We start from the raw sequence: 15,272 nt of genomic DNA, 5'->3' as shown, positions 1-15,272 counted from the left end.
ATATTATATAATTTGTGAATATTATATAGTTGCAATTCTTTTATATTAAAAATTATTATAAATAAAATTATTTTATTAAATTATTATTAATCTTATATTAAATTATTAAATAAAAAAAAAATCAAGATAGCATGTCAATCTTAAAAAAGAAACCACTTCTAAATAGATTTCTGAGTAATTGTAATTCTCCAGAAGAATCAAATGTTATGCCATCACCTTCTATTGCTAATTATACAGTAAGTGAATAAACAAATTTAAATATTATTTGTTAATTATCAATAATTTTAGAAAAATTGTGAAGATATTTGGATGAATGATATAGAAAAAAGCAGTATAAGTTCCGAATATAGTTCTGAACCTGTTATATGTGATATAAAAGAAAGACAAATAATAAATCAACAACCATGGAATATAGAAGAAATTATTTTGGCCTTATCTAATCTTCCAGCAGGAAAACATGCACTTTCTGTCATTTCTACTCTTCATGGAGATAGTTTGAATAAAGTTTTAGATGAATATCTGAACATTGATTATAAAAACATCACAGAAGATATTCACAAAACTACCATATCTTTATTTATAAATAGGTAAGTAAAGTAATTATTTATTCATAATCATAAAAATTATACTAAATATAATTCAATTTTCTTATGTATTGTACTTATATATAATATAGACGCATACAAAATAATTTATTAGATATTGAAAATGAAGCAGCTATAAATACAACTGTTCCAGAACTTTTTTTAAGATGGCCAAGCACTTGTCTTTTAGTTTCTTGTTATTTAGGTCATATAGATATAGTCAAAGCTTTATTGACTAAAAATGCAAAAGTTTCAGCTAGAGATAGTGATGGCAGGTATGATAGATAATAAAAAAAATTTAATTTTAAACTAACAATTCATTAATTTTATAGGACACCATTACATTTGGCTGCATGTACAGCTTCATTAACGATTTTAGAAAAATTATTACAACATGGAGCAAATCCATGTGAATGGGATTTTAGTAAAAAGTATACACCTTTACATTGTGCTGCAGCTACTGGAGATCTTGCTTGTGTTAAATGTTTAATAAAATCAGGAGCAGATATAAATGCTGGAATGTGTGGAAAAACTCCTCTTTATTATGCTGTTTTAAGTAATGCAGTAGATTGTGTCAAAGCTTTATTAGAAGCAGGTGCTTCTCCTAATAATCCACAGGTTTATATTTATAAATATTATAATATTTTTAATTATTATATTTTTCACTTTGATATTTTTCAATTTGATAATTAAATAGGTTTATACAGAAACACCATTGCATGTAGCAGCTGGTTTAGGTTCTATTGTATGCACAAAATTATTATTAAATTATGGAGCAGATGTAAGAGTTCAATTTGGTTCTATGAGATCTACTCCATTACATCTAGCAGCTGAAGAAGGTAGTGTTGAATGTACAAAGTTGTTATTAGATGCTGGTGCAATATGTGAAGCAAAAAATACAAGAGGACAAACACCAATGCACTTAGCAGTTTTATCTCAATCCATGGAAACTTTAGAAATACTTATAAATATTGGTGCTAATGTCAATATTGAAGATAATGATGATCGTACTCCATTACATGCTGCAGTTGCAAAAACTACTAGAGGAATAGATTTAGTGAAAATGCTACTCCAGGTTTATTTATTATTTAAAAAGATGATATAAAATTATTTTATATGTAAATTTATAAATCTTTTTATTTTAACAGGCTGGTGCTTTAATCAATAAAGCAGATAAATTTGGTTACACACCTTTACACATTGCGGCATTAAATGAAAGTTCATCAATAGTAATAATGTTATTGTCAAAAGGAGCAGATGTTACTGCTAGAACAAAAGGTGGTATATCTGCATTAAGTTTTATTGTACGTAGAACACCAGATGTATTGCCTCGATTTATTTCTCGCTTAGATCAAGCAATTTCTTTACATGATCATGAATTAGGTGATGTTGATTGTGAATTGAAATTAGATTTTAGACCATTGATATCAGGTGGTAGAGGAGAAACTGATTTGATGCTGTGTCTTGTGGAAGTTGGACAAAGACATGTATTGAAACATCCTTTATGCGAAAGCTTTCTTTATTTAAAATGGTTAAGAATCCGTAAATTTTTTTTATTAAATTTAATATTTCATTCCATATTTGTCGTTTTTCTTACTGCATATATAGCAATTACATACTTGAGTAATATTGAAAATACTGAAAAATTTAGAAAATTATTTTTTTGGCTAGTATTAATATTTACTGTGACATTAGTTAGTAAAGAATTTTTTCAAATGATTCATGGTATATACAGTTATATTAAAAGATGGGAAAATTGGCTTCAATGGAGTGTTATATTATTATCAAGTATTGTATTAATTATTCCAATACATGAGTGGCAATATCATGTAGCTGCTTTGGATATTTTATTAATTTGGATAGAATTAATGACAGTGATTGGAAGATTTCCAATTTTTGGCCTTTATATACAAATGTTTACTCAAGTATCAATTAATTTTTTTAAATTCCTAGGTGCTTATATATGTCTTATAATAGGATTTTCCTTAGGCTTCAGTGTATTACATAAAAATTATGATTCATTTAACAATCCATTAATTGCTCTGTTAAAAACTATTGTAATGATGTCTGGAGAATTAGAATTTGAGGATATATTTTTTAGTTCAAAATCACCAATTTTATACTTTGGCACTGCACATTTAATGTTCTTAAGTTTTGTCATTTTAGTAACAGTAATTTTAGCAAATTTGATGATGGGTCTTGCAGTATCAGATATACAAGAATTGAGAAGATGTGCTGGATTAGATAGATTAGTACGTAGAGCAGAATTAGTAGCACATTTGGAACATATGCTATTTTCTAAATTGTTAGATTATGCACCAAATACAATAATGAAAGCATGCAGACAAGGTGCACTTTTGTTACATCCACCACATTACTGTACAATTCATATCCGTCCTAATGATCCACGAGAAAAACGTTTACCACGAGAATTAATGAAAGCTATCTATCGTTTAGTAATTGAAAAAAAAAATCGAAATATGAAAAAAAAAATGCCTATATATAATACATATAATATAGAAATGGATATTCCTAAATTAAACCGACTTTATAGTACAACCTCTAGTGACAATAATCAACAACAATTAAATGAAATAATAGATGAATTACAAAGATGTTTTTACAATATTAATACACATTTAGATAAATTAATTAATAAAGTTGAAAGCATTGTTAGAGATTGTAATAATTCTAGTACATAGTAAATAATATTTAAAATATTCATTTATTATTATATTTTTTACTTACTAATAATTTACTTTTATATTTCGTTCCATCTTGTAATTGTATTACTGCATTTTCTTCTTGTGTTTTAGGTAATTTAATATTTTCAACTTTGGAATTATAAATTATATTTACATTTTCTTTGTCTGCCAATTGTTTATTTACAGCATGTAATAATAAATCATTTTCAACTATATAAGCAATTTCTTCAGTCAAATAATCTTCATTAAATACAATCATAGCATCAGAACATGCATCCCAAACCTACTATAAATTTCATATTTAATTGTAATATTTGTATTATTACAAAAAATATAATAAATTAAATATTATTAAAATATATCTTTTAAAATATTTTCATTATTTATCATCTATCATTATTTTCATTATTTTAATACCTGCATTTTTCGTACTGTAGAATAACGTTTTGCTTCAATATGTTCCCAAGCTCCTATACTTGAAAGTAAGCAACGTGTTTGTTTATTTAAAGCAACTACACGATTGGAATATTTTTCTTGTGATTTATATTCATGTTGTTTATTACTTTCTAATAAGAGAATCTTTTTACATTCAAGTTTTCTATTATTTGCTATTACAAAATATAAAAAAATACATATAATTAAAATGTAATTTACATATAATTTTTAAATAAAAGAAAAAGACTAACCTATTGCACATGCCAATGTAGATCCAACCATACCACCTCCAGTAATAATAATATCATAATTTTCATGATTTTGTGTAGAGATAGAAAAAGATTTTGTTGTAAGCATTGATCCATTAGAAATAATATATTTACATCTTTTTAAAGTTAATGCTAATACATCACAAAATATCATTGCTTTTCCGAAAATCGCCATTTTTGTTTTCTATTATATTCAATACAATTTATACCTAAATGTTTATATACATTTATGGTATACAAACTGAAATTATTTTAAAAGAAATTATATTAAAATTATGCTAAATATGATGGACGATGCCTCTTTTAATCTTAATAATACAAGATTAATTTACTTATTCAAATAATTTAATTAAATTATTTAAAATTTTTTTTATTTAAAAATTTTATTTTAAAATTACTATTACTAATTATGCGATTTGGTAGCGGAAATACAGGATTATTTCTGATTAATAAATATGATTTACACTCTATAAAAAATAGTAAATAGTAATAGTAAATAAATATTTTTCAAACTTCTAAGAATTCCTTATTGGTCGTTTGCAATTTCATCTAAATTGTATTTCATGATTATTTAATAATATTTGTTAATTTTGTAATATTCTATGGAAATACATCTATTATTACATTATAAGTTTAAGTTTTTTTTTATAATTATAGTACATACATAAATTTATTTATTTATTTTTTATTAACTCATTTAATATTTGCAATCAAATTTACATAATAATAATTTCTTTTAATGCTATAAAATATTTTAAATGTATACATTTAAATATATTTAAATAAATTCATTGAAATCAAATTATAAATAAAATAAATTATTTAAATATTTTTTAATTTTTATATTTATATTCCTAATTTTATTTTTTAATTATTATAAAAAACTTATATTAATACTTTATTTTATTCACCATGGTGACGAATATAGCAAGGTTATATTGATCTTCTCTAAAAGATGTTTATTTGTAGTTATTAGGATAGTGTAAAATAGAGAATCGAATTTAAGTTTTAAAAAATGTATATATGACAAATTTCATATAATAAAAATAAATTATAATAAAAATAATTTTTTATTACAAATTATTATCTTTTATTTCTGATTTTTATATCTATCTTTTAATATATTGTAAATTTCATCATAAAATTTATAGGTGAGTATTGATATTTGCTTATACGAAAAATATAATAATTTAATTTTGTACAAATTAATATTTTAACTATTTTATTTTATAACATATTATAAACATATATTGATATATTTTATTTAAATATTGATGTAAAATACATTTTTCTTCGACTTAATTATAATTATTATTAAACTTAAATTATTATAAACTTGAAATATTTTTTGTATAAAATGTTTAAAAAAAAAAATTAAATTTTCAGATTTTCATTGAAAATATATAATAATAAAAATTTATTTATTAAAATAGGCAATGACAGAACATAAAGGTACATCTTTTTATAATTCTTGTGTGAAAGTTCCTGTAAATCCTTGTAATAGGCAACCAATTCCTTCTTATGAACGTCTTGAATCTAAAAAGAATAAAGAAGATAATGATCTTTATAATAGATATAACATGAATTTTATAAAAAATGATCACTTTGTTACTGAATGTAAGATATCAAATTCTACAGAAGATATGGATATTTTTTTAGAATTTTTGGATAGTATACCAGATTATGGTCAAGTTCATCATTTATCAAATGAGCAGTTTAAACAAAAAGTAGATTATTTAAAAAGGAAACAAAAATTATTATTAAAAAATTTACAAAATTCTCTGATTGATCATAAAAATATAAATGAATCTAAATTTTCAGTGTTTAATCAAAAATTAAAGTTCAAAAATAAAAATGATATTAATGATTTAACATTGAATGGTAAAAAGTGTTATTTAGAAGAATCTTCTAGTCCCAGTCCATTACTTTTTCTTTCTAGTAAACTTAATGAAAATGAAATCTCAGAAGATCAGGATTTCTTAACAAATAGGTATATATGATTAGGTAGAAGTGAATTTCTTTTATCTAATTATGGCTGCAATTGTGTTACCATTTTTAAATGTAGTAGAAGAGATAAGGAAAATGGAACTGAATGTAAGGAGAAAATATATTTGAATAATAAAAATTGGAGTACATGCAATAAGATAAATACCAATGATAATATTGAAAGTGATATAGATAATGCAGAAACAAGGAGCTTACCAGCCAATATTACAAAAGAATGGCATCCTACTGTACCTAAGCCATTTAATTTTACTTTAAGGTAAAATAATTATATTTTTTATATATATTTTTTTATTTTCTAATAACAAATTAATTGATTTATTTATATTGGATAAATAAAATAATAATATATTATATATTTTAGGGAAGAAGCAGAAAAGCACATGAAACATATTAAAATGGAAGAACAAAAATATAAAAATGTGAGAAATAATAAAAAAAATGTATATAGAAAACGACGTGTAAGATCGATTCCACTTACATCAAAAATTCCACTTTATGATAAATTATTGGCTGAGAAGGAAGAACGGTTTGCTTTTATATATATCTTATGTTTATATTTTTCATACTTTAATCTTTATTTGCATTGATATATAATAATAAATTTACAGTTATTATAAATATTTATCTTTTAGAAGTCGTATAATTCGTGAAGAAAGTGCCTTAAATTTAATGTCTCAAGTACGCCCTTTTAAACTCGAATGCGATCGTCGAGCTTGGAGGTTTTTAGCAAGATCTAGCCCAGAAATTTGTAGTAAAAATGTTAATGTAAGTACAAAATTTAAAGCTAAACCAGTACCAAAAAATCTTTTCAGTACAGAAATATATGATCGTATGCTTGAAGATGAATATGGCAGGTAAATATAATAATTTATAAATTTATTATTTTATGAATCGACTGTATAATGCGTTACAATTTTCAGACAATTACAAAAACGATTAAGAGCTGCGCAATTAATGAAATCATCATCTTTACCTCCGTCGATGGCGAGACGAGAACGAATCAAATCTGCGTGCACACGGTTACAAAGTACATTTAAAGATTGTAACAAAAATATTGAAAATAAAAATGTTTCGCAAATATCAAATAATAATTCAATGTCATTAGAAAGATGTAAATCTATGATGCCACTTTTGCCTATACGAGGAAATAATTTAGCAGCAATTTTAAGATGTCAAGTGTCACGGTATTATAATATTATACAAAATTTCAATAAATGTTTATTTTTAAAATTGTAATGAAAGAAATTTACACTTTTTTATTTACAAAATATTTATGTTTACAGAGAAAAATTAGAACGTGAAATAAGGGAAAAAATGGAAGAGAAGCGTCGAGAACAAGCTATAAAAATTAAACAATCTTTGATTGGACGTAATCCAGTATGGCGCGCTTTGAGATCTGCAGTGAGGTGCGATTTTTAAAAAATTAGATCGTACTTGCAAAATTTTTTCAATAGTATGTTATATAATAATAAAAAAATAAAAAATATTAATATTGTATATATGATTATATATATTTATATATAAATTTTCAATTGTAAGGCACGAACACGAAAGAGATCTTAACATTCGAACTTTGCTTCGTCGTGATGAAGCACGTGAACAAGCGGAACGTCATCGATTACAAATGGAAATGATGTTGGATCGTGTAACACAAATACCAACTCTTTTCGAACGTCATTCTCAGGTGAATAAAATTGATTTCTTTGAAACTATAAAATAAATAAAACAATGAAGATCAATAATAATAACAAAGGAATAATAAAAACAAAGGAAATTATTGTTTATATAAGAATATTTTTTTTATAGAGTTATCAATTGTTGACTCAGACACAACAGAATGTTAATAATTCAAAAATATTACAACGAAGAAGAAAAAAGAAAGAATTGAGTACCATGAATTCATATATAAATTACGAAAATATTTCTAAATCAGATTCTGAATCCCTAAGTTCTTCGGGTAGTCTCTTATCAAATCAATCTTTAAATTCATCAAATACATCTATATCACAAATTTCTGAAAAATCGATAATTAAATCTCAAACTTTACTTTCAAAAAAGAAAACTAATCGCAACCAGTTAAAAGTTTCAATAAAAGAAACTGCAGAGCTTATTGAAGATCAAAACGAAAACAAAAAATTGTGCAATAATGAATATTTAATCTCTAATGATAATTGCAATAAAAATACATTACATAATAACCACAATACAGAGATAATTACTGATGTTCAATAAATAATTATTTAATTAATATTTACTAATCGCAATTTATTGTAAAAAGATAGAGAAAAGATAACCAGAGAACATTAAATTAATAATATTAATAGCTTTTAGTTTTATGTATGTGTGTGTGTGTGTTCAAATAAATATATAATTTATAAGATTTTACTTTAATGTTAGCAAAATTAAAATATATAAATATTAATTATACAATGTGATTAAGTAATTAATATATTTATATCATATATGATCATAATATAATATTTATAGCAAACTCTTATAAATAAAGAGCTTTAATATTAATAATATTAAATTAATTGTCAAAATATCTTTAAAATATCTTACATCCTTACTTCTAAGAATCTATAAATTCTTAATTCTAAGAATCTAGTATATTATTAATTGATATATTCAAATTTTCGAAGACTCAAGACTGGAACATTCATATTTCATGATAGCGATGATTGTTATTAATCAAAAATAACTGAAAACGTAATAACTTTTTTCATTTTAGGAACTTTAGGATATTTGGATTTATAGTTTTAGATATCTTTGAAATAACAATTAACAATAATTAACAATTAAAAAAAATAATATATCAACAATATCAACAATAATTACATAATTAAAAAATTAAATTAATAGCATTCTTTTTTTATGCGCTAATAGTATTTAGAATCCAATCCATGTAATATACAAGATTAGTATAAACTGCAGGTACTCCTTCTAGACCGCACTTAGTGGGTCCAAAACTAACAAGTCCGTATTGAATGTATTTTAGATTATTATTATACATTCCTGGGGCTTGGAGTGGTCCACCACTATCTCCCGAACAAGAATCCATACCATTTTTGCCACCTGCGCATATTTGTTTATACCAAATTTGTGTTTTTCTTTCTTTATATACTTGTGCACATTTCTCTATATTTACTAATGACAAATGAACTTGTAACAATTCTTGACTACGTAATCCAAGTTCAGTTGTACCCCAACCTGTTACTGTTACCTAAACATAAAAATCAATTGATTTTATGATGAAAATAATTAAATAATTCGAGAACACGTTCACACAATATTTGATTATCATATTTACTTTTTTTTGAGATAAGATGGCGGCTGATCCGATTGGCATGCAAATCGGTCGAACATTTTGCGGTCTAAAATCAGCGTCGTTGTTCAATCGTACCAGAGCAATATCATTCTGTAATTTTCCTCGTGAAAATTTTGGATGAAAATGAGTCTTCTCTATACTGAAATCTTGATATTTCTCAGCACAAACAACTTCAAGTTCGTCCGCTTCTTTCTCACAATCGCGTTCAGTTCTAAAATTATGTTCTCCTAATCGTACTCCGACTAATCTGAGTTCTAAAATATTCGATCAATATGAATATCACATTATGTTACGGATTAAAGAAAAAATAAATCGGTTCATGTTATAGTCATACTTACCAGATGGTAACGATGTAACACAATGAGCAGCAGTGAGTACGTATCGTTTATTAATCAATGATCCCCCGCATCGAAATTCCGGAATTAAATTTCCTGTGTCGTAAAAGAGTAACGCCATCCATGGATAGTCAAATATCCCGGTTGTATTACCACCGAAAATTTTTTGCTCCGTTATTGGGCCGCATATATCATGATTCAGTAATGATAAATTCGGATGATTCGTGACATCCGGAGGTTCAGAAATTGCAGATGAGTTTGATTCATCTTTTACTGGATTCTAAATTAGTTATATTCTGTTGTTATACATTTCCTTCTATCTGACTAAAGTTGAATGTAATAATTATAAAAAAATATTTACCTGTGTTTCACAACATACTTTTGAATAATTACCATTGAATCCACAATGAAAGCTGATCAAATAATTAACAGATTCTACTGATACTGGTCTTTGTTTAAGAATTTTTACCAGTGGTTGACAATCACGTATATCGATGCAAACACCAATTTTTTTCTGTGGTGTGGTACATCTATCTTCTATAAAAAGAATCCTTCGTTTACGGAAGTGGATTACTCGGATTATCTCGAACTAACAATAAGTTCGAAGTAGATCTCTTATTGATACTACGAAAGGAGAAATGTCACGTATCGTTAGTATTCAGTAAAGAAGTGTCTCTCGTAAGCGTATTCAGTTGTATTGTATAAAATGCTGATCACAATCAAGAATGAAATAATAACTTATAACGTATATACTACGTACATTAGAAAATTGAATTGAACATTAGAATATCCATCAATTGAACAAAATTTTTTTTCCCTTTTTTTTCTTTTTTTTTTTACAACAATGCTACTGATTATTTTCCTTTCTGCAATAACTTTGTTTGTTGATATTATTTTTTTACTCGACAAAAAGGAAAAATAATAATTTTCTTAGTGATAAATTTGTATTGTTCGGATAATGTTACACGATTTTATTGAATTAAGTTTGTTATTCCTTTCGTTCATATGACAAATAGCAAGAAATATTAATAAAAATAAAACAATAAGTAAGAACGATATTAAGGAACAAGAAAATAACATTGGATTATTCATATAGATAGAAAATTTTAATCCAATGATAATTTCTAATATTAATGGTCAATTTTTATTCGATAATAATTAATAATCAAACGAAGAAAATTATTGTTATATTATTAACGAAAGTTCACTTACGTGCACCAACCCCGCATAAGATTACAAACATGATTAAACATAAGTGATTAATCATATCGATTTCGAAGTTATTGTTTCTTTTTTCTCTCTCTTGAAATAATTTTGAAAGACGATATCGTATTCTTCGTATTCTTTAAGGATATTCACAAATTTACAATTTCTTTCTTAATTGACTTTTTTTATCGGAAGAAAAATTATGATAATTCAAATAACAAGATTACATATAATTTTTTTTTTTAAATCAACGATGAAATAGAAAAACTGGTTTTGCAAAATTGTTTACTTGTTACTTTCGAGAGTACAGACTCGTGTGAGAGTCTTCGCTCAACTAACTGCTATCATCTACCGAGCGAGTCTACTAACCTTCAATTGAAAAAAGAAGAGAGAGAAGGGGTTACGAGGAAAATTCTCAATTAATATGATTCGTTATATCGAGACGATGTTTGTTTTGTTTTAAAACCGATTTATTTTTTTTAAATAGATAATTAATAATTTTTAAATAAAGATAAGTTGTTAAAACACTGCAAAAATAAAAGATATATAATTTATTCGATAACCGAAAAAAGCGTCAAACTAAATATTCTCTTACTATTTTATATATATACTATTTACGTATTTTATATTATTTTTTACATCTATAAAATATTTATCTCTAATTCTAAACAAATCTTGTCATTTTTTTCTTACAAATTGAAATTTAATTAAAATAATTTTTTTAATTTTTTTAATGGAATTTCCAATTTCAACATGAAACATAGATTTACGTCAATTTCGCTGTAAATGGGTAATTTCTTCAAGAAATTGATTTCCGCAGAATCAATTTCGAAAATGAATTAATTTTAAATAATGAAAGATTTTTATTTGCAAACATATATAACATAAAAATAATTGCATCACGCGTATTTTACATGATGTTTTCTATGACCTGTATAATCGATAACCTTTAAAAATGATAAAAATAATAAAGTCATTAATAAATCATACATAAATCATCATAACTATTCATAAAATATTAGAACAAAAAGAATATGGGAAAATTTATTCTTTCATTTGTTTTGAGCAGGTACGGAAAATAAATGGGAAGATTAGAAGAAATTTAAATACAAAAGATCAAGGTCTCATTTTACTGAGTATCCAAGGTACGAAATCAATTGTTCTTGTATAAACCCCAGGCCATCCAAACATACCGCAAGGCAATGGTCCGAAGGAAACAACACCAGCGACAGTCCATCTTCCATTACCATTCCGTTCTCTCTCCACGGTCATTAAAGGCCCGCCCGAATCTCCTCTACATGAGTCTTTACCTTTTTGTCCCCCGACACAAATCTGCCCATAACCGAGCGATACTTGCACATTATCGTAAGTCGATTGACATTGTTGTTTATCGACAAAAGGCAAAGAAACTTTTAATTTCACGTTCGACGATGAACCGTTCTCCGTCTTTCCCCACCCGGCAACGAACAGTTTTTGTCCAAGAGAAGCAGTGGATGGTAAACAAATAGGTTTTATATAATTGGTGAATGTAACGTCACGGGATAATCTTAGAAGTGCGATATCGTATTTCTGATTTCTCGAACGTGGTCGATAATTTTCGTGTGCCATTTGTTCTTCGACCCCAACCGATATAGGTTCGTCCGCGCAAATTAAGGTATTTTCATCGTCCTGAACACAGTCAGGATTTGTATCGGTGTTATATTCGCCTAGACGAACGCTTTCTAGACGCCATGTAATTGGTAAATCTTTTCCTTTAATGCAATGTGCTGCCGTTAAAACGTAACGTCGACTGATAAGAACTCCACCACAAATTGTAACTTTTCCATTCGCTGAAAAGTGTTAAGATTTTAAATGTTAATATTACTTTTTATTGTAAATTTTTTAAATGATGAATATTTTATATTTTTATTTTTAGAAAGAGAAAAAAAGAAGACTTACGTTTGGCATGTTCCAGAAGTACCATCCAAGGGAATTCATCGAGCTCTGTAATTTCTCCTCCTATAATTCTTTGAGACAAATCACTTCCACAATCGGTTGGAATCAAAGAATTGTTGGAAAAATCATAATGTAAATTCTCATCGTCGATACTTTTATCGGTATTTTGCTCGTTTTGCTCTTTAGAGTTTTGATTCGATTTTATATCATTTTCATTATTGTCTCGATACGTTGTATCGATATTTGTATTTTGAATCGGACAACAAACTTTGGGATTATTACCATTAAAACCGCATTGCAATTGCCTTAGTAAATCTATAGTTTCTGATTTAAGGGGGCGTGTTTGAAGTATATTCAATAATTCTGAACACTGACGTATTATGATGCATCTACCGATTCTACCGTTAATTGATTGGCAAGTTGATTCTTGATTTTCTAAAAAAAAAAAGAAAATTGCAAAAATGAAAAAATAACATAATTAATTATAAACAAATATATAAGATATATATTTTGATTTTTAAATATAAAATATAAATTTTTGATAATAAATTCTGTATGTAAATTCAATATAAATTCTGTATATTCAATCCGTATATTTACATATAACATATTAGGATTCCAATGACAGCATTTCATAATTTTTTAATTTCATGCTATTCAAACGAAATATATCGATCAATTATAAATATTCTATAATAATCTTGTTGCAAATTGTTGTATAGTTTGACATTATCATTTTTTTTTTAAACTTATTCAAATATATGACAATGATAAAATTATTTAACGAAAATATAATTTTAATTAAGAAAAGAAAATTATTTGAATAATTAAAAAATTAATTGAAAAGATAAAGTTAATAACTTACGAGCGACTGCATAACTTAGTATCATCGCTTGAAAAATAGTTAAAAGAAATAATTTAATCATTTTCGATATTATCGTGAAAAAAAACTTTATGGAAAAAGATAAAATAATGAATTTCACTTTTATTATTTAATTATTGAGAGTTCAATATGAATTTCACATATATTTTAAAAAAATATAACGTTCATTATGTTCGACATCAGGATATCGACTAAAGAATAGATTGTTGATGAAGCTATCGAAACAAAGGTCGACTGGTTCTCCCACTATTTACATCTTTATTGAATTTTTTTAATTAATTATCTTGAGATTTTCCTTATTAATTTCCTTCTTTTCTCGTATATTATATTTAGTATTTTTTTTCAAATTTTAAGATTAGAAATATTTGTCTACACGTATTTTAAATTGATTCAATCAAATTATTAAAACTATATTTTATATATTTTCAAAAATATAAAATGTATAATAAATATATTTATAATGTAAAAATTTATATTATAAGATAGACAATTATAAGATAGACAATATATTATGGAAAATTCTACAATATTAATGTTAAAAAAATATTAAATACGCACAAAAAAGTGATTACATATTTAATAAATATAATTTAAATAAATATAATAATATATTTTAAATAAATATAATATATATAAATAATATATGATATATAATAAAGATAGAAGAAAATTAATATATTTTTAGAAACATACAAATCATTATATTTTGCTGTGTTTGTATAATTGTACATATTTTTATAATCGTTTACGAATATTATTATATCAATAACACTTATCATTAATGAAGAAATGAAAGAAAAAATAATAAGTTTTAAGTAATTTGAAACATATTTTATGTTTCTTTCATTTAAAACGAAGAATTTTATATTAAACAAAAGAACATCTGTCTTGATATTCTTTTTGGTTTTTGTTTGTATATAATAATTTTGAGTTTTACATCGTAATGTAATAAAATGTATGAAAATTTTAAAATAAAAATTGAAAATGACTATGAAACATAATATTTGTGAACCGTCTTTACCTATATTATGCAACTCTATTAAACAAAAGAAAATTCGGAGAAATGTAAGATTTATTTTTATCTAATTTCTTTTTTTTTTTAAATATGTTTTAAATAAATAAATATACAATATATATTTAATAATTATTTTCAGCATATTCCACACAAAAAAACTTATTACTATATTTGTCTCGGTGCTTTGATACAGACAATACATATGCAAATTGAAAATAAATGTAATCAAAATAATGATTTAATTAACTCTGAATATAGAAAAAATCTTTATAAATGGCTACTTCAATGTAAAAATGAGGAATTATTTGTAAATAATTTCTTAAAATCATTTGTTATATCTGTAGCTTTATTTGCAGTGGGTATAAAACTTACTAATGAATTAGTTGCCTGGAGAATAATTTAAAATGTAATATTTTAAGTTTGGAACAAATTTTAAATAATGCAACAAAATCATTTTATATATTTATTCGTTTTTAACATTAAATTTAATTTGTACAATGTAGCATTTAAAATATATGAATTAGTATAATGTATCTATTCTCTCTAAAATTAATATTTAATTTAATAACA

At 24.8% G+C, this 15,272-nt stretch overlaps 4 protein-coding genes across 7 annotated transcripts in view; 2 read left to right on the top strand and 2 right to left on the bottom strand.

The window, feature by feature from the left end:
* Positions 1 to 3,319, top strand: part of LOC102673435 (transient receptor potential channel pyrexia) — an 8,971-nt gene extending 5,652 nt beyond the window's left edge. The window contains exons 1-6 of one of the 2 annotated variants that reach the window (XM_006623250.2): positions 99 to 236; positions 289 to 587; positions 677 to 859; positions 917 to 1,202; positions 1,282 to 1,659; positions 1,733 to 3,319. In XM_006623250.2, coding sequence (XP_006623313.1) covers positions 132 to 236; positions 289 to 587; positions 677 to 859; positions 917 to 1,202; positions 1,282 to 1,659; positions 1,733 to 3,286 — 2,805 coding nt within the window. In that variant the 5' untranslated portion in view covers positions 99 to 131 and the 3' untranslated portion in view covers positions 3,287 to 3,319. Of the gene's footprint in view, positions 1 to 98; positions 237 to 288; positions 588 to 676; positions 860 to 916; positions 1,203 to 1,281; positions 1,660 to 1,732 lie in introns of those variants that run through there. The other variant, XM_031514031.1, reaches the window with a different exon arrangement.
* The window catches only part of LOC102673571 (ubiquinone biosynthesis monooxygenase COQ6, mitochondrial), a 6,550-nt gene extending 2,280 nt beyond the window's left edge, over positions 1 to 4,270 (bottom strand). The window contains exons 1-3 of the mRNA XM_006623251.1: positions 3,976 to 4,270; positions 3,707 to 3,897; positions 3,333 to 3,572 (exon numbers count right to left, since the gene is read on the bottom strand). Of these exons, the coding sequence (XP_006623314.1) occupies positions 3,333 to 3,572; positions 3,707 to 3,897; positions 3,976 to 4,168 (624 nt within the window). The 5' untranslated portion in view covers positions 4,169 to 4,270. The remainder of the gene's footprint in view (positions 1 to 3,332; positions 3,573 to 3,706; positions 3,898 to 3,975) is intronic.
* A 798-nt stretch (positions 4,271 to 5,068) lies between these two features.
* On the top strand, positions 5,069 to 8,319 carry LOC102675113 (protein FAM161A). Of its 3 annotated transcripts, none has more exons than XM_031514040.1 (9): positions 5,069 to 5,144; positions 5,427 to 5,983; positions 6,062 to 6,256; positions 6,362 to 6,526; positions 6,633 to 6,854; positions 6,921 to 7,184; positions 7,284 to 7,406; positions 7,540 to 7,684; positions 7,807 to 8,319. In XM_031514040.1, exons 2-9 carry the CDS (start codon positions 5,430 to 5,432, stop codon positions 8,230 to 8,232), a joined length of 2,094 nt encoding a protein of 697 aa, XP_031369900.1. In that variant the 5' UTR covers positions 5,069 to 5,144; positions 5,427 to 5,429; the 3' UTR covers positions 8,233 to 8,319. The 3 variants fall into 3 exon arrangements, with proteins under 3 accessions (XP_031369900.1, XP_031369899.1, XP_006623327.2); XM_031514039.1 differs by having other exon boundaries at positions 5,070 to 5,144; positions 6,059 to 6,256; XM_006623264.2 differs by lacking the exon at positions 5,069 to 5,144 and having other exon boundaries at positions 5,412 to 5,983; positions 6,059 to 6,256.
* Positions 8,320 to 8,850: 531 nt separating this feature from the next.
* Positions 8,851 to 13,898, bottom strand: LOC102674983. The gene is made up of 8 exons (XM_031514030.1): positions 13,670 to 13,898; positions 12,808 to 13,239; positions 11,989 to 12,698; positions 10,876 to 11,008; positions 10,025 to 10,200; positions 9,667 to 9,943; positions 9,311 to 9,582; positions 8,851 to 9,223 (listed from the first exon to the last, which is right to left on the bottom strand). Exons 1-8 carry the CDS (start codon positions 13,728 to 13,730, stop codon positions 8,873 to 8,875), a joined length of 2,412 nt encoding a protein of 803 aa, XP_031369890.1. The 5' UTR covers positions 13,731 to 13,898; the 3' UTR covers positions 8,851 to 8,872.
* Between the last annotated feature and the right edge of the window lie 1,374 nt (positions 13,899 to 15,272).

The sequence above is a fragment of the Apis dorsata genome, unplaced genomic scaffold (genome assembly GCF_000469605.1).
Source record: "Apis dorsata unplaced genomic scaffold, Apis dorsata 1.3 scaffold_859, whole genome shotgun sequence".
In the NCBI taxonomy this organism is placed as follows: Eukaryota; Metazoa; Arthropoda; class Insecta; order Hymenoptera; family Apidae; genus Apis; species Apis dorsata.
This window is presented reverse-complemented; position numbering and strand designations above follow the sequence as displayed.